The 22,678-nt window shown below is 43.3% G+C and overlaps 1 protein-coding gene and 1 non-coding gene across 2 annotated transcripts in view; both read right to left on the bottom strand.

The window, feature by feature from the left end:
• TSPAN6 (tetraspanin 6) overlaps positions 1–22,678 on the bottom strand; it is a 37,468-nt gene that overhangs the window by 11,089 nt on the left and 3,701 nt on the right. Inside the window, exons 2-4 of the mRNA XM_040325019.1 lie at positions 10,344–10,532; positions 6,080–6,154; positions 2,584–2,682 (exon numbers count right to left, since the gene is read on the bottom strand). Of these exons, the coding sequence (XP_040180953.1) occupies positions 2,584–2,682; positions 6,080–6,154; positions 10,344–10,532 (363 nt within the window). The remainder of the gene's footprint in view (positions 1–2,583; positions 2,683–6,079; positions 6,155–10,343; positions 10,533–22,678) is intronic.
• LOC120914810 lies at positions 13,108–13,241 on the bottom strand. The gene has a single exon (XR_005743816.1). It is a non-coding gene; the product is annotated as a small nucleolar RNA SNORA57 (small nucleolar RNA).

Below are 22,678 nucleotides of genomic sequence, written 5' to 3'. Positions count from 1 at the left end.
TTTCCCCCCCCCCCCCCTTCCTTTTTTCTTTTTTTCACCTCCTTTGATAAAGCGCGGTAATATCCATTTTTTCAATATATATATATATATATATATATATATATATATATATATATATATATATATGTGTGTGTGTGTGTATACGTATATATATATATATACACACACACATACATACACACACACACATATATTAACTTCACAATTGTCACTGAAACAAAAACTCATCCAAATGGATTCAACTGGTGAGAACAGTCCAAGAGGGAGGAGCTCTCCCTCACTTGGAGAGATTTCTTCTCATTTCCTGTGGTGCCTCCAAACAGGAAGTGAATGAAAACGTCCCCAATGGGACATGGCTAGAGACACACCTTAAACCACTTCTGCTCCGGAAGATTTACCCTCCCCTTTAGGAGCAGGCCATTTTTAGCGTTACTTGAACCAATTGACAAATGACCAGGCCAGTTTTTGTGATTCGGCACTGCTTCTCTTTAACAATTGCGCGGTCATGCGACGTGGCTCCCAAACAAAAATTGACATCCTTTTTTTCCCCCCACAAAAGAGATTTCTTTTGGTTTGCCAGTTTGATCACCTCTGCATTTTTTTTTTGCGTTATAAACAAAAATAGAGCGACAATTTTTGAAAAAAAAAAGCAATATTTTTTACTTCCTGCTTTAATAAATTTCCCCCCCAAAAATGTTTTATTTTTTTCCTCAGTTTAGGCCGATGATTATTCTTCTACATATTCTTCCAGCGCTGTCGCAATTTTAATACCAATTGTGCGGTCATACAACATTGTACCCAATTTTTAGCCCCTTTTTGCGATTCGGAACTGCGTCGCTTTAACTGACAATTGTGCGGTCGTGCGACGTGGCTCCCAAACGGCTTTTTTCCCCCCACAAATAGAGCTTTCTTTTGGTGGTATTTGATCACCTCTGCGGTTTTTATTTTTTGCGCTATAAACAAAAATAGAGCGACAATTTAAAAAAAAAAATCAATATTTTTTACTTTTTGCTATAATAAATATCCCCCAAAAAAGTTATAAAAAAAGTTTTTTTTCCCCTCAGTTTAGGCCGATACGTATTCTACCTATTTTTTGGTAAAAAATAAAATAAAAAAATGCAATAAGCGATTGATTGGTTTGAGCAAAAGTTATAGCGTCTACAAAATAGGGGATAGTTTTATGGCATTTTTATTATTATATATTTTTTTTTACTAGTAATGGCGGCGATCATCGATTTTTATAGTGACTGCGACATTATGGCGTACACATGGGACACTTTTGACAATTTTTTGGGACCATTTATACAGCGATCAGTGCTATACAAATGCACTGATTACTGTGAAAATGACACTGGCAGTGAAGGGGTTAACCACTAGTGGGAAAAGAAGGGGTTAAGTCCTAGGAAGTGATTCTAACTGTGAGGGGCTGGGCTACAAGTGACACAACAGTGATCACCGATCCAGATTACAGGGAGCAGTAAATCACTGTCCTGTCACCAGGGGCGGACTGACAACTCATGGGGCCCCCGGGCAATAGAAGATTATGGGGCCCCCGGGCAATAGAAGATTATGGGGGCCCCCCGGGCAATAGAAGATTATGGGGCCCCCCGGGCAATAGAAGATTATGGGGCCCCCCGGGCAATAGAAGATTATGGGGGCCCCCGGGCAATAGAAGATTATGGGGGCCCCCGGGCAATAGAAGATTATGGGGGCCCCCGGGCAATAGAAGATTATGGGGGCCCCCGGGCAATAGAAGATTATGGGGGCCCCCGGGCAATAGAAGATTATGGGGCCCCGGGGCAATAGAAGATTATGGGGCCCCGGGGCAATAGAAGATTATGGGGCCCCGGGCTTACAGATGGCCACCAAGCAGTACAGAGGCGGGGCAGCTAAAATGTCAGGATTTTCACATCAAAAGCATGTCGGTTTTGGACATATCAGGGACAGATGTAAAAAAATAAAAAAAAAAACACAGATTTTTACATACTGTCCCTGGTTTTACTGAGCCTGGCAACCCTGATGGGGCCCCCTAGTGGTATGGAGCCCTCGGGCAGTGCCTGAGTGCCTCAATGGTCAAGGTGCCCCTGCCTGTCACTAGGCAGAACAGGGAAATGCCCCTTTCTGCAGCTCCGTGACACGATCGCGGGCACCCGACATAGAGTCCGCGGGACCCGCAGTCACACTCAATGCTGCACCTTAAAGGGGATGTACGGGTACGTCCATATGTGCAGCCGACTACTATAGTGTGAAATGCGTCGGCTGTCCGGTCTGCTGTGATTTGTAGCGCTGCTGTGATTTTACAATAAAGGCAACTTTTCGTTTTGAGTGTGGCTGTCCAGAAAGACATTTTCTTTTTCTGCCAAATTTTTTTCTTTAAAAAAAGTCAGCAGCTACAAAAACACTGCAGCTGCTAGAGTAGAATTTGCACTATGCTGATGCACTTTGGAAATTTCTCTTGTGTCAAAAGAGTGAGTACGGGTCATCCTATGCAGCTCATTAGATCTGATCTAGAACTGGATTTTCCGGATAATGGTACAGAGCCTTCCCACCCCACCCCCCCTGTGATTGGAGGAAGCGACTCACCGTCCTCTGAATGGTGTCCACAGCCCGGCTCTGCTCGTCCCCCGTGGAGTTGTACTGGTTCAGAGCCTCCATGTATCCATTTTCAAAGCTGCTCCTAATCTGAGAAGAGAAAACACAATGAAATGAATGAGTTCAGCTCCCCCACCCCCAGACACCCCCCTACACCCCCACCCCCATGGACCAGACCAGAGCAACCTCCACACTTTTATTCCATTACAACTTTGTCATTACTTAGGCCTCATCCACTCTGTGGGCATAGGCGAGCGCACAGGGTGGGCCCAGGCACACCCAGGGGCTGACTGACCATTGAGTCATTCGGGCACTGCCCGAGGGCCCCATGCCACTAGGGGGTCCCCCAATAGGGTTGCCAGGCTCAGTAAGACCAGGGACAGTATGTAAAAATCTATGTTTTTTTTTTAGATCTGTCCCTGATATGTCCGAAACTCACATGCTTTTGATGTGAAAATCCAGAGATTTTAGCTGCCCCGCCTCTGCACTGCCTCCTGGAGTGGTGGCCATCTGTAAGCCCAGGGGCCCCATAGTCTTCTATTGCCCGGGGGCCCCATGAGTTGTCAGTCTGCCCCTGGGCACACCCTAATGCCTAGCTTCCCCCTACTGCCCTAGATCCCCCCCTTCCGCCCGCACCTCTGGCTTCCCTCCTCTCCTCTCCCGGCAGCTGTTGCTGCGGGGATGTTTTAGAGTGAATGGGGGAAGGGAACGGTAAATATGTAATTTACTGACCCCTTCACATCGGGGGGAGCCGATGCACGTGGCCTCAAGAGAGCCAGAACAGGGATCGGTTAATGTAAACAAAGCAGATCCCCGTTCTGTCAGGGGAGGAGAGACTGATCTGCTGTTCCTAGTGACCAGGAACAGAAATCTCTCTCCTCCTCGAGTCAGTCCCCTCCCCCCCACAGTTAGAAACACCTCCCTAGGGAACACCTAACCCCTTGATCGCCCGCTAGACAAATACTGCAGCTGCTGACTTTTAAAATAAGGATACTTACCTGTCCAAGGCGCCCGCGATGTCGGCTTGCTTGTGCCGCCATCTTCGGCTTCACTTCCTGGTTCCCTACTGCGCATGCGCGACTCGCACTGCGCAATTTCACCTGTGCGTCTCCCAGAATAAAGCGGGGGGCGAAGGAAGTGACATAGATACCCAAGCCACCCGTGGGTATCTACGCCTGGAAGTTGGAGCGAATACCTGTATTACACTGATATCTGCTCCCCCCCCTCCCCCTGAAAGGTGTCAAATGTGACACCGGAGGGGGGTTCCAAAAAGCAGAAGTTAAATTAACACCGCAAGATCACCATTATCGGTGGCGCGAGAGGCCCCCCCCTCTCCTGCGCCCTCCGCCACTTACCGGAGCTGTCGGCAGCGGCGCAGGTGATTGGGTCCTTCATCCTGCATTGCTGGGATACGAGCGAGGGGAAGATGGCCCCCACCCATCCCCATAGCATAGCAGGGGGGAAGCGACGTCAAAACGTCACTTCCGCCCATGCGTCTTAAAGACACTTTTTTTGTTGTCATTTTTTCAAATGACAATTTATTTTTATTTTTTTATTGCATTTTAGTCTAAATATGAGATGTGACGTCTTTTTGACCCCCAGATCTCATATTTAAGAGGACCTGTCATGCTTTTTTCCTATTATAAGGGATGTTTACATTCCTTGTAATAGGAATAAAAGTGATCCAATTTTTTTTTTTTTTAAACTGTATACAAATAAATAAAATCAAGTAAAAGAAGTAAGAAAATGTATTTATTATTAAAATCGCCCCGGTCTGACGAGCTCGCACACATAAGTCCCGCCCACATATGAAAACGGTGCCACACATGTGAGGTATCGCCGCTGCGATCGGTAGAGCGCGAGCAATAATTCTAGCCCTGGACCAGAGAAATGCAATTAGCGGACCTCCAGCTGTTGCAAAACTACAAGTCCCATCGTGCCTCTGCCTCTGGGTGTCATGCTTGTGGCTGTCAGAGTATTGCTATGCCTCATGTGATTTGTAGTTCTGCAACAGCTGGAGGTCCGCCAATTGCATATCCCTTGCCCTAGACTTCCTCTGTAACTCAAAAACTTGCAAACCTGTAGAAAAATTTTTAAACGTCGCCTATGCAGATTTTTAAGGGAAAAAGTTTGACGCCATTCCACGAGCGGACGCAAGTTTGAAGCGTGACATGTTGGGTATCAATTTACTCTGTGTAACATTATCTTTCACAATATAAAAAAAATTGGGCTAACTTCACTGCGGTCTTATTTTCTTATTAAAAAAAGCGAACTTGTAAGACCGCTGTGCAATTACAATGTGACAAAAAGTATTGCAATGACCGCCATTTTATTCTCTAGGGTGTTAGAAAAAAAAAGTATAATGTTTGGGGGTTCTAAGTAATTTTCTAGCAAAAAAAAAAAAACTGTTTTTAACGCGTAAACACCGATTCTTAAAAACAGGCTTGGTCCTTAAGTAGTTAAACACACATAAGTGAATGGCAAACATACAGCCAGTCTATGAGGTCCTCCATTATCAGAGCAGCTGGACAACTTCACATAATAATTGTTCCAACTGAATGCTCCTTGTATATCTCTATCAGGGCCGCCATCAAGAATTTTGGGGCCCCTTACACAGCTTCAGGCTGCATTCACACTTAATCGTGGCATTTTGTCCCGCAAATTGCGGCGTTTTGTATCGCGATTTGCGGCGACATAACGCCGCGATTTTAACCCCCATTAACCCCCAGGTCCACATCTCCTATGCCGAACGCCGAAGGGTTCGGGACTTGTTTTAAGCTTCAGGCATTCGGCGTTTCGGCGTTCGGTGTGGAGATGTGAACCATCTCTATAGAGGGCAATGGTATTTCTCCCCTCCAGCGTATTATTGAGCGTCGGGCATAAATACGCCTAGGTGTGAATGGAGCCTCAGGCATGGGCCCCCTGGAGAAGAGAACCGGTTGCTGCTGCCTGAAATTGAGAAGCGGTGGGGGGGGGGGGGCTGCCGCAAATTGAGAAGCGGTGGGGGGGGGCTGCCGCAAATTGAGAAGCGGTGGGGATGGCCTTTACAGAAAAAAAAAAGAATAAAGAAGAAAAAATAAACATTTATAAAAAATACATAAAAAAAGAGAGGTTGCCATCCGGGGCCCTCTGGGCCTTTTAATAAAAAAAAAAAAATATATAAAAAAAAAAATAAACATTTATAATAAAAAAATAAACTTTTTTTTTTTTGTTTATATATATTTTTTTTTTTATTCAAGGGTGCAGAGGGCCCCATGTGGCAACCCCCCCCCTTTTTTTTTTTATAAATAAGGGAGGGGTTGCCACATGGGGCCCTCTGCGCCCTTTAATAAAAAAAAAATAAGGGGGGGGTTGCCGTCCGGGGCCCTGGGGACCTCTGGACCCCTTACAGGTTTACTGCCTGTACCCCCCCAATGGCGGCCCTGATCTCTATGGACTATTGTTGCCAGATACAAGGGACCCCTCCTATAGGGAAATGTGCCCTTACCTCATGCCTGAACACCAGTCCTACTATGGCAGCAATCAGCTCAATCAGGAAGATGATAGACAAGAACATGGCATACTGAAAAAAAAATAAAAAGAACATTATAAAAACACATTATAATAAATGTCATAAGATACCAATTTGTAATATTCCACATGCAACAACCCATGCAGCCAATCCCCGATTACTGCAGTCAGCTTCTATAACCACTTCAATACCGGACACTTATACACCTTCCTGCCCAGGACAGTTTTCAGCTTTCAGCGCTGTCGCAATTTGAATGACAATTGTGCGGTCATGCAACACTGTACCCAAACAATTTTTTTACAACTTTCTTCCCACAAATATAGCTTCCCTTTGGTGGTATTTGATCACCTCTGCGATTTTTTTTTTTTTTGGCGCAACAAATAAAAAAAAGGACGAAAAAAAAATGTAATATTTTTTTTTCTTAACCGCTTCAGCCCCGGACCATTATGCGGGTAAAGGACCTGGCCCCTTTTTGCGATTCGGCACTGCGTCGCTGTGACAATTGTGCGGTCATGCAACACTGTACCCAATTTTTTTACAATTTTCTTCCAACAAATAGAGCTTTCTTTTGGTGGTATTTGATCACCTCTGCGTTTTTTTTTTTGTGGCGCCGAAAGGAAGATCACCCCCTCCTCCCTCCCTCCAATCTTCTGGGACAAGTCACAGAAGATTACCCAGCCATTCACAGTGCGCGCCCCGGCTGTGTAGCCACAGTTATAATGACGACGCCGCAGAGAGGAGGGCAGAGAGGAGCGGTGCTTCGTTCGCCCGCATCGCTGGACAGGTAAGTGTCTGATTAGTAAAAGTCAGCAGCTACACTCTTTGGAGCTGCCGACTTTTAAATAGGTGGAACTCCGCTTCAAGAAAAAAAAAAAAAAAAAAAGGGACCCAGAGTACAATTACAATACAATATAAGATGTGGGAGGACTTGTACTTCTATCCCCTTTATATCTCAATACACAGGTGTCAGAAAACCTCAGGGTCGGGTTGTACAGAGATCACACTATCAGGCGTCTAACATTGATGACCCGTGTTAATAAATAACTACTTTACAAGGTGTTGTCTTAAAAATAGAAGAAAAAAATAAAAATGTATCCCGCAGCGATGCAGCTCTTATCTGGTGAAGAACAAATGTCAGGAATGTAGAATTTCAAGCCTGACGTGTCATGTTCAATGTTTCCACCCGTTGTCTGCACATATCAGAGGCGGCATTCACTACTATATATCTCTTAGATTGTAAGCTCCAAGGATCAGGGCCCTCTGATTTCTCCTGTATTGAATTGTAATTGTACTGTCTGCCCCAACATTGTAAAGCGCTGTACAAACTGTTGGCGCTATATAAATCCTGTATAAAAATAAGTATTAGATTTAGATATACATATATATATAAAAAAAATAAGAGATAGATAGAGATATATCTATATTAGAGATAGATATATATAACAGATAAATATATATATTAGATATAGATAGAGATATTAAATCTCCATCTATATCTCTAAAATATATATTATATATATATATATATATATATATATATATAAATAATATCTATATCTTAATTAGAGATTTAGGGGCAGATCCACATAGAAATAGATGGGCGCAGCGTATGTGAGATACGCTACGCCGCTGTAACTTACTTTTGGCCGGTTCGAATCCCCAAAGAATTTGCGCCGTAAGTTACGGCGGCGTAGTCCATCTCTGGCCCGCGGAATTCAAATCGGCGATTAGGGGGCGTGTTTCATTTAAATGAAGCACGTCCCCACGCCGAATGAACTGCGCATGCTCCGTTTCTAAATTTCCCGCAGTGCATTGCGCTAAATGACGTCGCAACGACGTAATTTTTTTTAACTTAGACGTGATTTACGTCCATCCTGATTCACGGACAACTTACGCAAAAACAATCAAAATAAACGCGGGAACGACGGCCATACTTAACATGGCAGGTCGAACTATACGCAACGAAATACCAGCTTTAACTATACACCGGAAAAAGCCGACTACAGACGCCGTAAAAAAATGCGCCGGCCGCTCGTACGTTTCGTGGATTGTCGGAAATAGCTAATTTGCATACCCGATGCGGAAAACGACGTGAACGCCACCCAGCGGACGCCAAAGTATTGCATCTTAGATCCGAAGGCGTACACCTGTCGGATCTAACCCAGATGCCGTCGTATCTTGGTTTGAGGAGGATTCAAACCAAAGATACGACGCCGGCGTATCAGTAGATACGCCGGCGTACTCGCTCTATGGATCTGCCCCATAGAGATTAATAATATATATATATATATATATATATATATATATATATATATATATATATATAATTTTTTTTTTTTTTTTTTTATTAGAGATATAGATTTATCTCTCTCACCTACATACAATATATATATATATATATTATACAGCCCTTCCTCCAAATGACCGACTTCAGGAGTTTCCACTGAAGGGAGCCGGTAACACATCATACAAAAGAGGTTTTAGAGAATTGCTCACTTCCAACTTTGTGGTAACAGTTTGAGGAATGCAATTATCATGCAAGGCCGGCTTTATTCAATAGAGGAACGCCTCCATTGCCTGGGGTGCAGTTTTAAAGTTCCAGCTGCCTAAAGCTGACGTTTAACCTGCTTATATATTTCTTCCCTGGTTCTTCCCCCCCCCCCGCCATCAACATGCTAATTACATTTTACTGCTACAGGGTGGCAGCTGTGTGCAGAATCACGTTTTTATTATGTATATATAGATATATATATATATAGATATATATATATATATATATAGATATATATATATATAGAGATATATATATATATATATATATATATATATATATATATATATACACACACACACACACACACACACACACACAGGGCTTTTTTTCACCACCTCTGTCTCAGACCCTTGGAGGTGCCCACTCACCACAATCACTTGTAAACACAGAAGTCCGGTTTCTCTGTTTACAAGTGACAGCTCTGCACTCTGTATAATGCAATCCTGGTACTTAAAGTAGAGGTTCACCCGAAAAGTTAATTTTTAACATTAGATTGAGGCTCATTTTGTCTAGGGGAATCGGGTGTTTTTTTTAAAATCGAAGCAGTACTTACCGTTTTAGAGAGCGATCTTCTCCGCCGCTTCCGGGTATGGGCTGCGGGACTGGGCGTTCCTATTTGATTGACAGCCTTCCGACAGGCTTCCGACGGTCGCATCTATCGCGTCACGATTTTCCGAAAGTAGCCGAACGTCGGTGCGCAGGCGCCGTATAGAGCCGCACCGACGTTCGGCTTCTTTCGGCTACTCGTGACGCGATAGATGCGACCGTCGGAAGCCTGTCAATCAAGAAGGAACGCCCAGTCCCGAAGACCATACCCGGAAGCGGCAGAGAAGATCGCTCTCTAAAACGTTAAGTACTGCTTCGATTTTAAAAAAAACTACCCGATTCCCCTAGACAAAATGAGCAAGCTTTAAAGAGGTTGTAAAAGTAAACAAAGAGGAGAGTCAGGACGCCACTAACACACAGCTCCTTTCTCTATCTGCAAAGTAGAGAGCGTCCTGACACTCCTGCTCGCCCCCTCAGGAGGCTTTCTCTACACCAGGGAGAAAGCCTTGCATTACTGTGTGGAGTTGCAGACAGAAGAACAGGAAGTGAGGAATTCTCAGAAGAAATAAGGACATTTAAAAGCAAAATGGAAGGATGAGGTAAGTGAAGGAGGACTGCACTAAGGTAAAGGAAGCTATTTAGGGAAACATTTTTTTACCTTTACAACCCCTTCAATTGTGTCCCTCCCCCATCGAAAACTGCCTCCTGTGATGTGCGCATGCGCCATGGTCATGTCACTCCAGCTAATCGGGAAAGCACTATTTTATGGAGGGCACTTCTCGATAGAACACCGGCACGCAGCTTATGCTGTGATAATTCACAGCATAAGCCGAACTGCGGGCGCCAGGCACTCAATGTCCTCCGGCACCCGCCGATTAGGCACAATTTACATTAGATATAAAAAAAAGTCCTCTTGCACACTGAAGGTTGTGAAAGCTCAGGACAGCTTATTTTTTTACTGAGCTAAAATACAGCCCATTAATTGTAATGTGCCTAGCGCTGTGCATTCTTCAGTTAAAAAAAAATAAAAAAATAAAAATAAAATATTTCGGCATTTTTTTCACCCCCGGGTCTCTGTGCCTGCAATGCAGGAAGAATATAAGTGGGAGGGGCCAATAGAAAATAAAAACAACATCTTACCAGTTTCAGCATCCAGGTGCTGGCCCGACAGGTGGCAAAGCAGCCGAAGGTGCCCAGGAGGATAATGACGGCTCCAGTGCCGATGAGGACATAGGGCACGTTGGTGGCATTTTCGTTGAGGATGGAGAAGTAGACTTCCAGGCTGACTTTCCCCCAAACGCCAACCGTGAGCAGGATGACGCCGGTGATCTGCGGACACAAGAGGGCGACACTGAGAACACGTCTAATCCAGGAGAACAATTACCAAGAGAGAAGAAGGGAGGGCTCATCACTCCCCAGACACCTACTGCCGGGATAAAAAAAAAAAAAAAAAAGGGGGCAACACCCATCCCCCGTTGGTTAGCATTTAAAATTCGGGAGCGCAAAGTTGTTGTTTTTTTTTTATTATTGCCCCACCCTATTAGATTGTAAGCTCTTCTGAGCAGGGCACTCTCAATCATCTTGTATGTTATTGTATTATAACTGTATTGTCTCCCTTTTTAGATTGTAAAGCGCTGCGTTTACTATTGGCGCTATAAAAATCGTGTATATTATTAAAAAATATTTTTATTATTATTTTGATTACTACTACTACTATTATTAATAATAATATAATATTTTTTATTATTACTATAATAATATTATTTGTATTACTACTATTAATAATAATAATAATAATAATAATTATTATTATTAGTAGTAGTAGTAGTAATACAAATAATATTATTGTAGTAATAATAAACATATTATATTATTAATAGTAGTAGTAGTAGTAGTAGTAATCAAAATAATAATAATAAATAGAAATAATATTGATATTATAGTAATAATAAAAAAAAAATAATAATAATAATAATAATAATAGTAGTAATCAAAATAATAATAATATTATTATTAAAAAAATATTATTCTTATTATTATGATTACTACTACTATAATATTTGTTATTATTACTATAATAATAATAATAATAATATTTTTATTACTACTAAAAATATTATTATAGTAATAATAAAAAATAATATTATATTAAAATAATAATAATATTAATAATAATAATAAATAATAATAGTAGTAATCAAAAAATAATATTTTTATAATATTTTTTATTAATAATAATAATAATATTATTATTTTTATAATTACTATAATATTATTTTATAGTGTTATATTAATAATTATAGTAATAATTAAAATATTAATAAAAATATAATAATAATATTTTTATTATTAATATTATTTATTATCGTTTTGAGTGGAGTGCAGAGCGATCTGACCCACTGCTGTTTTTTGATTTGCCTTTGCTGGGGGTGACACCAGTCACAGGAAGTAATAGGAAATCCACCCGGTGGGGACACAAAACCCGACAGGGGCCAATTTATCCTGATAACTTTTAGGGCCCATTGGCACTTAAGGCTCCATTCACACCGGCCCTGCTGGACAGCAATTCCAAAACGCACTCCCAACCTAAAGCCACCATTCACCTTAAGGCGTCCTTTCACTCTGCTCCATTAATTAAAAAAAAAAAAAAAAAGACAGTAAAAACGCATATGCGTTTTTGACACATTTGTTTTCTGGTAGCCCGACTCCAATCACGCACCTGTGAAACATGGACATGCGACTCAAAAAGTGAACAGAAAAAAAAAAAAAAAGCAACCGTGGTGCGTTTTTGATGCATTTTCTATTCATTTCGGCTGTGCCTCACACCTATGCACTTCGCAGTGCGTTTGCATAAACGCAATACAGACCACTTAGCATTAGTTCTTATGGGTCATGGCGTTCACATCCATGCAGTCTCCACTGATGCATTTTTTTTATAAAGGCGCAGGGACTTTTGTTTTTTCTTTTCACTAAGTCCCTGCACCCTTCCAAAAAAAAAAGTGGGCGGGGAAACAGGCGCCGTGTATTCTTCAGTAATTTTTTTTAGAAAAATCTACAGTAAATTACGCCTCATTGTGAAAGAAAGAATACAGTTGTGCGCAAACGCATGTGTGTGAAATTATTACAAGCAAATACTTGTGCGCAAATTCTGAAATTATTACAAGCAAATACAAAAAAAAAACAAACACCTGAAAAATAAAATGCTCAAAACAGGCGTGTCTGGAGCATCACGTCTCCTTTCCTGACCCCCTCTGGCTGGTTCATCCCAGAAGGCTCCCGTTATCAGCGTGTCACCAGTCCTGGAATCTGTGCCACGGGGACGCCTGCCAACTGCCAGATCAACAGCTGTGACATGTGAACTTTGATCCCGCCATTATCTCCGCTCACATAATAAAAGTCTCTAATACCCGATACAAATGCCTGCGCTCCCCTTTGTTATCCGCTTCTCACTCCTGAACCCGCAGCTCACATTTTTCCACATCCTATCCGGAATAGATCTGCCGTGCGTTCTGCGATCGCACACCCCGCCAAACAAAAAAACGCCAATTCATTTCTTCTTCGCTTGATAAAGCAAAGAGCACACAGACAGGACAATTCACAGGACAACGTCAACATTTCCCAGCTGCCCAGGATAGAAAATGCTACTTTGTAGCAACAATTTGCACATTGCAATCATTCACATTGGAGCGACTTGCAGGGAGGATATAAATCAATCATAAATAAAAAAAAATAAAAAATGATATATATATATATATATATATATATATATATATATATATATATATATATATATATCTATATATATCTGATTATCTGATATATATATTTTTTTCTTTTTTTTAAATAATAATAAAAATAATAATAATAATAAAAAAAATGTAATCAGAATTTTTTTTTTTTTTTTGCTTGTCCCAGTGATTGAGGATAGAACCAGCTCATGGCAAAAGCTGGCACCGAAGACATAGCACCGGGCATTCTCTACCTCCGTACATTACACACTGGGGTACCGACAACTCCCAGCGTGCCAAGAAATGGAGGACTTGTTTTTGATTTAAATAAAATTTATTTTAATAAAATGCTTTTGGGGGTAAAAATGTATCAAATGATTGTTTTCTATTTAACCGCTTGAGGACCGCCGCGCGACAATATAAGTCGACAAAAATGGCACGGCTGGGCACAAGGGCGTACATGTACGTCACCTCTAAGATCCCAACCGTGGGACGAGAGCGTGCCGCCGGTGGCGCACTCACGATGCCGGTCCTCTTCTCCGTCACCATCCCAGTGGGAACAGCGGACCCGATCGCCGCCGGTGTCCCGCGATCGGGTCACAGAGCTGAAGAACTGGGAGAGGTAAGTGTAAACACAACCTCTCCCCGTGCCAATTATAGTAATAATAAAAAAAAAATATTATTTTTATTAATAATAATATTATATTATTTTTATTATTATACTGTTCCCTGTCATTGGGGATGATCAGTGATGTCACACCCCCATACAGTAAGAATCACTTCCTAGGGAACACTTAAGCCCTTCAGCGCCGCCTCCTGGTTAACCCCTTCACTGCCAGTGTCATTTTCACAGTAATCAGTGCATTTTTATAGCACTGATCGCTGTAAAAATGACAATAGTCCCAAAAAAGTGTCAAAAGTGTCCGCCATAATGTCAAAGTCATGATAAAAAAAACGGAGATCGCCGCCATTACTAGTAAAAAAAAATAATAAAAATGCCATAAAACTATCCCCTATTTTGTAGCTCCTATAACTTTTGCACAAACCAATCAGTAAACGCCTATTGCGATTTTTTTTTTACCAAAAATATGTAGAAGAATACGTATCGGCCTAAACTGAGAAAAAATGTTGTGTGTGTGTATATATATATATATATTGGGGATATTTATTAAAAAAATATAACTTTTTTTTCAAAATTGACGCTTTTTTTTTTGTTTATAGCGCAAAAAAAAAAAAAAAACGGCAGAGGTGATCAAATACCACCAAAAGAAAGCTCTATTTGTGGGGGAAAAAAAAGGACACCAATTTTGTTTGGGAGCCACATCGCACGACCGCGCAATTGTCAGTTAAAGCGACGCAGTGCCAAATCGCAAAAAGTGGCAAGGTCTTTAAGCTGCATAATGGTCCGGTCCTTAAGTGGTTAAAGGGACGCAGTGCCGAATCGCAAAAAATGGCCCGGTCATTGGGCAGCCAAATTCTCCGGGGCTGAAGTGGTTGTAAGCACAATTCTGTGACTTCTACCTATAGGAAAGCCTAGAATAAGGCTCACCTATAGGTAGTGAGAAACGTCATGCGGCACTGGTGTGACGCAGAGATTACAATCGCTTTCAGAAAAGCACATTTCCCTGATATGCAAATGACCCAAAAACCTCCATATGAAATCCTAGAACCAAAATATAAAAGCAGCAACAAAGTAAAAATATGGAAGTCAAGCCAAGCGTTTTGTTTAGGTGAATGTTACAATGTTACACTTTGCAATGTGAACTTCCTGACAAATACAACATAATAAAAAAATCACACACATTACTTACCCATCTGATACAATCCCAGCCAAGGAAGAGCAAAAACAAAAAAGAATAGAGAGAAGAGTTAACTGGATGACCTTCATCTCCCAGCAAGGAACAAACTATACAAGTCCTTCCAATAATAAATAAAAGCAGCACAGGCCAACAGACCAATGCAAGCACAATACAAATGAATAAAAAATAATGTATGAAATGGAAAAGAAATTCGCATTTATTTTCCAAGATTTTTATTAACCACCTAAAGACCGGGCCCGTTTTTTTTTTTTTTACAATTAAAGCAGAGTTTTACCCTAAAAATGAACTATTAACCACTTAAGACCCGGACCATTATGCAGGTTAAGAACCTTGCCCCTTTTTGCGATTCGGCACTGCGTCGCTTTAACTGACAATTGCGCGGTCATGCAACGTGGCTCCCAAACAAAATTGGAGTCCTTTTTTCCCCCCACAAATAGAGCTTTCTTTTGGTGGTATTTGATCACCTGTGCGGTTTTTATTTTTTGCACTATAAACAAAAATAGAGCGAAAATTTTGAAAAAAAACAATATTTTTTATTTGTTGCTATAATAAATATCCCCCAAAAAAAGATATAAAAAAAAAAAAAAATTTCCCTCAGTTTAGGCCGATACGTATTCTAACTATTCTTGGTAAAAAAAAAAAAAATCACATTAAGCATTTATTGATTGGTTTGCGCCAAATTTATAGCGTTTACAAAATAGGGGATAGCTTTATGGCATTTTTATTAATATATATATATTTTTTACTACTAATGGCGGCGAACAGCGATTTTTTTCATGACTGCGACATTATGGCGGACACATCGGACAATTTTGACACATTTTTGGGACCATTGTCATTTTTACAGCGAAAAGTGCTATAAAAAATGTACTGATTACTGTGAAAATGACAATTGCAGTTTAGGAGTTAACCACTAGGGGGTGCTGAAGGGGTTAAGTGAGACCTCATATGTGTTTCTAACTGTAGGGGGGGCGGGGCTGGACGTGTGACATCACTGATTGCCTTTCCCTATATCAGGGAACAGACGATCAGTGACACTGCCACAATGAAGAACGGGGAAGGTGTGTTTACACTCACCTCTCCCCGTTCTTCAGCTCCTGTGACCGATCGTGAGACACCGGCGGCGATCGAGTCCGCAGGTCCCGTGGTCACAGAGCTTTGGACCGGGTCGCGACCCCACGGCTGGGCACTTAAAGAGGACGTACAGGTACGTGCTTGTGCCCAGCTGTTCCCTTCTGCCGACGTATATCGGCGTGAAGGGGTCCTTAAGTGGTTAACAGCTTGCCTTTAACTGCTTCGATACACAGCCATAGTAATACGACGTCCACAGAGGGGATCTCCCATCCTGAGTGGACGTCGTATGACATCCTGGGCTTTGTGGGGGGATATCTGAATAATGCCTGCAGCTAGAGGCATCGTTCAGATATCCTTCTCTTCTGTCAGAGATTCTGTGCACGATAAGAATGATCATAGCGGCAGTTCTTCAGCTTGATCGTTTTTATAGGCAGCAGTAGGGGACATCCCCCCCCCCCTGTCCAGCCGCAATCCGGTGCTTCACATGCCCACACATATTATGGACACGCTCACACATATTATGGACACGCCCACACATATTATGGACACGCCCACACATATTATGGACACGCCCACACATATTATGGACACGCCCACACATATTATGGACACGCCCACAACATGAGCTGGAGGATAGAAGGCAAGTGTTTGCAATGATTTCTGGAACGATTGGGTAGCTATTAATATGTTTTAGGAACCATTTAACCAGTTGCCGACCAGCCGTCCCAGTTTTACGACGGCAGGTCGGCTGCGCAAAATCACGTAACATTACGTGATTTTGCATTTCAGCCACACAGCTCCCGGTCCTGTCAGGGGGAGAAATGACTGATCGTCTGTCCATACAATGTATGAACAGCGATCTGTTTTCCCCTAGTCAGTCCCACCCCCCCTTCAGTAAGAACACACCTAGGGAACATAACTAACCCCTTCCTCACCCCCTAGTGTTAACCCCTTCCCTGCCAGTGACATTTTTTACAGTAATCAATGCATTTTTATAGCACTGATCGCTATAAAAATGGCAATGGTCCCAAAAATGTGTCAAAAGTGTCCGCCATAATGTCGCAGTATCGATAAAAAAAAAAAAAAAAAAAAAAAAAAAAAAAAAAATCGCTGATCGCCGCCATTACTAGTAAAAAAAAATAAAAAAAATATTAATAAAAATACCATAAAACTATCCCCTATTTTGTAGACGCTATAACTTTTGCGCAAACCAATCGATAAACGCTTATTGCGATTTTTTTTTAATAAAAATAGGTAGAAGAATACGTATCGGCCTAAACTGAGGAAAAAAACGTTTTTTTATATATTTTTGGGGGGATATATATTATAGCAAAAAGTAAAAAAAATTGAATTTTTTTCTTCAAAATTGTCGCTCTATTTTTGTTTATAGCGCAAAAAATTTAAACCGCAGAGGTGATCAAATACCACCAAAAGAAAGCTCTATTAGTGGGGGAAAAAAAAAAGACGCCAATTTTGTTTGGGAGCCACGTCGCACGACCCCGCAATCGTCGGTTAAAGCGACGCAGTGCCGAACCGCAAAAAGGGGACGGGTCCTTTAGCTGCATAATGGTCCGGGGCTGAAGTTGGTTAAAGTGCCGCAGTGCTGCATCGCAAAAAAACAGGCCTGGTCATTAAGGGGGCAAATCTTCCCCAGGCTGAAGTGGTTAAACCATGGGTCGTCAAACTACGGCCCTCCAGTTGTTCAGGAACTACAATTCCCATCATGCCTAGTAGGGGTGCAACGGATCGTCATTGATCCGTGATCCGAACCGAAAAAGATTGATCCGAACCGCACACACGTGATCCGAGGATTGTTTTCTAAAAAAAATAATAATAATAATTTGCACATGTTCAGTCCACACACAGCGTGGTCATGGCGAACGGAGGAGCTTGAATGCCCCGCGTCATTTAAATCCCCTGTATGGGAGCATTTTGGCTTCCCTGTCAAATATAATGATGAAGGAAAGAGGTTAGTGGATAAAACCGTGATGGTGTGTAGGCACTGTGGCACAAGAATGCCATATGACAGTGGGAAATTGTCACTAGGGGTGCAACTGATCCGTACAGATCAGCACCTTCAGGTCGGGACACACGGCGATCCACGGGCCTCCCGGTCCATAGGAAAGGCCGCGGCTTCGGCCTAGCTATCGAAGCGGCGGCCATCGAGGTCCACCCGGCGCGGGGGATGCAGGCTGCTCCTCGGAAGTTTGTGGGCACTTGAGCTCAATATGTCATTGACTCCTAACAGCCCAGCGATGAGCTCCATGCTGCACCTTGAGGAATCCACACGGGGAGCCGCTGCCGCCGCCGCACCGGGCGTCCTGCTGCTTGCCAGAGAAGAGAGAGGAGGCGATCGGGGGGATCTGTATGGACTGAGCACGTAGGGGGGATTTTCACTAGACACTCAGCCCGCCGATCAATGACACTAAAGGGATCTGATGATTGGGATAATTCAGGTCACAGTAGGGAACTGATGACACCACTTTCGTACATGGGGCTGCGACTTCCACTTGGCTGCACATATAAGTATTGCGAGATGCAGTTATTTCAACACAAAACAGAGCTTATACGCTTAAATACAGTATTTGTAAATCTGACGGACTGTTTAAATGTGAAAATCAGAGGTGTTCTGTCACATTAGCAATAAACAGTCCGTCGGATTTCCAAACACTGTATTTAAGCACATAAGCTCCGTTTTGTGTTGAGAAGAACTGTTAAATCTAAAACTCTGGTGGGTGTAACAAGATTTGTCTTTTTTTTTTGCTACTCCGAAAATGATCCGATCCGTGACTCCTGATCCGAGGATCGATCCGATCCGTGAGTTTTTTGATCCGTTGCACCCCTAATGCCTAGTCATGTTTGTGAATGTCAGAGTTTTACAATGCCTCATGGGATGTGTAGTTCCGCAACAGCTGAAGGGCCGTAGTTTGAGGATCCCTGGGTTAAACAGTCTTAATGATTTTTGGGTATATTTACCCCCTATTAATGAATAGAAGAGATTGAAGATCCTAAACCAAAATCTCTGGCAAGTGAGCATTTAAAAAAATGTGATTATTCTGCGCTTTTAGTTGCACTTTAGTGACAGGGCCTCTTTAAGCCGATGACGCAACACGTAAGAGGTGAACTTAGAGTGAAGTCCTAACATCTGATATCTACACAACACCAATTAATGTCATAGTCACAGTGACACAAGCCGCGACTTGCATTATCAGCCCTATGGGTCTACATTACTCACAGTGACTATAATAGAGAGTCTACCAACAAACGGTAAAGAAGAATTGCTGTTTACCTAACAGGACAATAAAAGAGGAGGACGCACCCAGATCCCACTGTATGGCAAGGACGACACCGAGGAATGCGTGCATAGAAATATGAAAGGCAATTTTCATGTACTAGATGCAGTACATTGAACAGGGGGGTATAAACTATACAGACGAAAAGAGCCTGGACCAGTCGATAGTTCCTACTATGGCAGCTCACCCCACCGATTACCCCGGGGGCACACAGCGCACCTAATGACATGTTCTGAATCTGGCTGCTTGTTCTCAGAAATAAGAACACATGTCAACATTGTGCTTGGCACCAGTGCAATACAATGTTTATGTAACAACTTGTTCCTCCAGGGGAGAAAAAAAACAAACAATTAATAATATTATTATGAACAAGAAATAACTTCCACCAAGCAGAGAGTTTGGCTACAGCTACGTAAGAGCCGGTTCACACAGCCGCGGCACGACGTCAGGGGCGACTCTGCAAGTCGTCCTGAAGACGACTTTAGAGGTGCCCTGCAAAACGACTTTTGTATAGAAGTCAATGCAGGTCGCCCCGAAGTCGTACAAGAACCTTTTTCTAAGTCGGAGCGACTTGCTTTGCTCCTATTAGAACGGTTCCATTGCATTGAATGGGACGCAACTGGTCAGGCGGCTGAGCCCCAGTGTGAACCGGCTCTTAGGCTCCATTCACACTTGTGCGACTCAAGTCATTCCCCATAAAAAGCGAAACCTCGAATTGCGAGTAAAGCGGTTAACGAGCGTTTTTTTTACAATACGAGCATTTGTTGTCTCGCAAAACCAGCAGGATTGAAGCCACAGCGGTGTGCAGTACCGCATTTGGCCAGAGGTGCAGGGGCGCCGGAGCCGAGCCAATTGGAGCCGTTCGGAAATACTCAGAAAAACTTGGAAATACTCCGTTACCGAGCCTTTCCGAGGTCAGCCGAGCCTTTCCGAGTATTGCCAAGGCTCTCTAGCGCCCCCCACCTCTGGTCACATGCGGTATTGCGTACAATAGAAGTCAACGCGGACCAAATTATTTTCGTTTCCATTGACTGTTCGGTGCCCCCCTACCTCTGGCCACGTTTCCATTGACTTCTATGGGGAAACTCGCTTTGATATGAGAGTGCTTTGGATTACGAGCATTCTCCTGGAACGGATTATCCTCGTAATCCGAGGTTCCACTGTATTTTCCAACGATAACCATTCATATATGTGTGACCAAGCCTACGTTTCCCATTGTGTGGCGGGTTTGAAACGCGCGCACAATTTCAAACCCCCATTCCAGAGCGAGTTTGAAAGACATCTGTGCGAGTTCCTGCACAGACGTCTACTGAAATCGCCCCCCCCCCCCCAAAGTCACCAAAAGAACTACTTTTGGAAAAAAATCGGTGCCTCGCCGCAAAGTCGGCGTCGCACCGAATGGGACGGTGTCGGCAATAGGCTGCGATTTGGCGCGCAATTTTACATATCGCCCAGATATGAATGGGGGCTTAAAGTTGCAGGCACCAACGATGAGGCGCTATTCCTACCACACAGGCACAAGTTTTTTTTCGGGTATTTACCAAAACATACTCGATTTATAGTTATATAAATGGATATGGGGTGAAAAGTGCGCACTTGTGAGCTCAGCAACATAAAAAGGCCCGGACGTCCACGGAAGACAACAGTGGTGGATGATCGCAGGATCACAACATCCAGACAAGTGAAGGACACTCTCCAGGAGGTGGGCGCAGTGCCGGAACAAGGTCATCCAGCGCCCAGGCCAAAGATGCCAAACTGCGCCCCCCCCCCCCTTTCCCTTAGGGTTAAGGTCAGGGTGCTTCCCATCCATGCAATAAACCATTGCTCCAGGGGCAGCCGACCCTCCTGCCCACCCCTTTTGTCCTGGGCCCTGGGTGGGCGTATCATTGTCAAAGTCTACAATCAAGAGAAGACTTCACGAGAGCAAATACAGAGGGTTCACCATAAGGTGCAAACCATTCATAATCCTGAAGACTAGAAAAGCCACATTAGACTTTGCCAAAAAACATCTCAAAAAGCCAGACCAGTTCTGGAAAAGCATTCTTTGGACTAGAAAACAATAAGTGCAGCGCTAAAGTTGATATTGAGTGGAAAAATGTTGCCAAAATCACATATCATTGGAAGTGAGAACAACAGAGGACTGTGAGGAATGTGAATGGGAATTCACTCAGCATGGGGGCAATGCTTGTAATGAGTCCATGTGTGTATAACCTAACAGGTGAATGGAAACACCGACCAGGTGCAATGAACAATGAAAAGTTCAATGAACAAATGGAAACAGTTCATAGGTATGCTTCCCAGTGGAAGGATAAAACACTTCAAACGTAATGCTGGTTCAGATAAGGAAAGTAGCAGTCATGGCTTGTCTGTAACAATCTTCAGAAAATCATAAAGAGGGTGGATACTCTTACCAGCTAAGGTGGACTTGCATGTTAGTACTAACATCAAGTCGGATACAGCATGGTGGTCACAGCGGACCCTGGGCTCTGTACGGATGGATCTGTGGGATGGTCTCTCCAACTGGAACGATGGAACCGATCTTTTCAGATACCTCTCTCAGGAACAGAAACCCAAATGGACAGGGCCGATGACTTTTTTTTTTTTTTTTTTCCCACAATTCTTTGGACTAGGACTAGGCCGAAGCCGGGGCCTCGCCTAAAAATCCTGCCTGCAGCTCACCGCGTTCCTAGTAAAAGGGTGCGAGGCCGTATGTCGCTCGCGGCCTTTTCCCAGGATCATGGCGAGCTGCGGGCAGAGTTTTTTAGGCGAGGCCGTGGCTTCGGCTTAGTCCGCAGCCTTTTTCCAGGATCGCGGCAGGCAGGATTTTTTAGGCAAGGCCGCGGCTTCGACCCAGTCCACGGCCTTTTCCCAGGATCGCGGCGACTAGGCCAAAGCGTGATCAGACACATTTTTACCTCCCAATTAGGGCTGGGATTGTTTTAGATTTTTTTTCCATAGGTCAGCGCTCTGCTGACTAGGCCGAAGCCACGGCCTCGCCTAAAAAATCCTGCCTGTCCAGGATTTTTTAGGCGAGGCCGTGGCTTTCAGCCTAGTCCACGGCCTTTTCCCAGGATTGTGCCAGACTAGGCCGAAGCCGGGGGCCTCGCCTAAAAAAATCCTGCCCGCCGCTCGCGGCTTTTTCCCAGGATCGCGGCGAGCTGGGTTTTTTAGGCGAGGCCGTGGCTTCGGCCTAGTCCACAGCCTTTTCCCAGGATCGCTGCGGACTAGGCTGAAGCTGCGGCTAAAAACTTAGGACCGGCGCGGTGTCCATGGGGGTAAAAAATACTCGGTTCGTATCGTGAATCGAGTTTTTTTTTTTTTAAATAAAATAATCTCAGATTTTTTTTTTTGCCTAAAATCGCCCAGCTCTACTCCCAATCCAATCACGGTTGGCTTAAGGTTGCCTTACTAAAGGTTTTTTTCCAAGGGCCCTTTCACCACGGGCGGATCCCGTGATGCCCCGTTCAGTAAATATCCGCTTGCTCGGCGGGGATCGCACCATATGTCCCTTTTCATCCGTAAACAGACATATGGTCCGCATGTGTGAAAGGGGCCCGTGG

This window comes from Rana temporaria, chromosome 9 (assembly GCF_905171775.1).
Source record: "Rana temporaria chromosome 9, aRanTem1.1, whole genome shotgun sequence".
NCBI lineage: Eukaryota > Metazoa > Chordata > Amphibia > Anura > Ranidae > Rana > Rana temporaria.
This window is presented reverse-complemented; position numbering and strand designations above follow the sequence as displayed.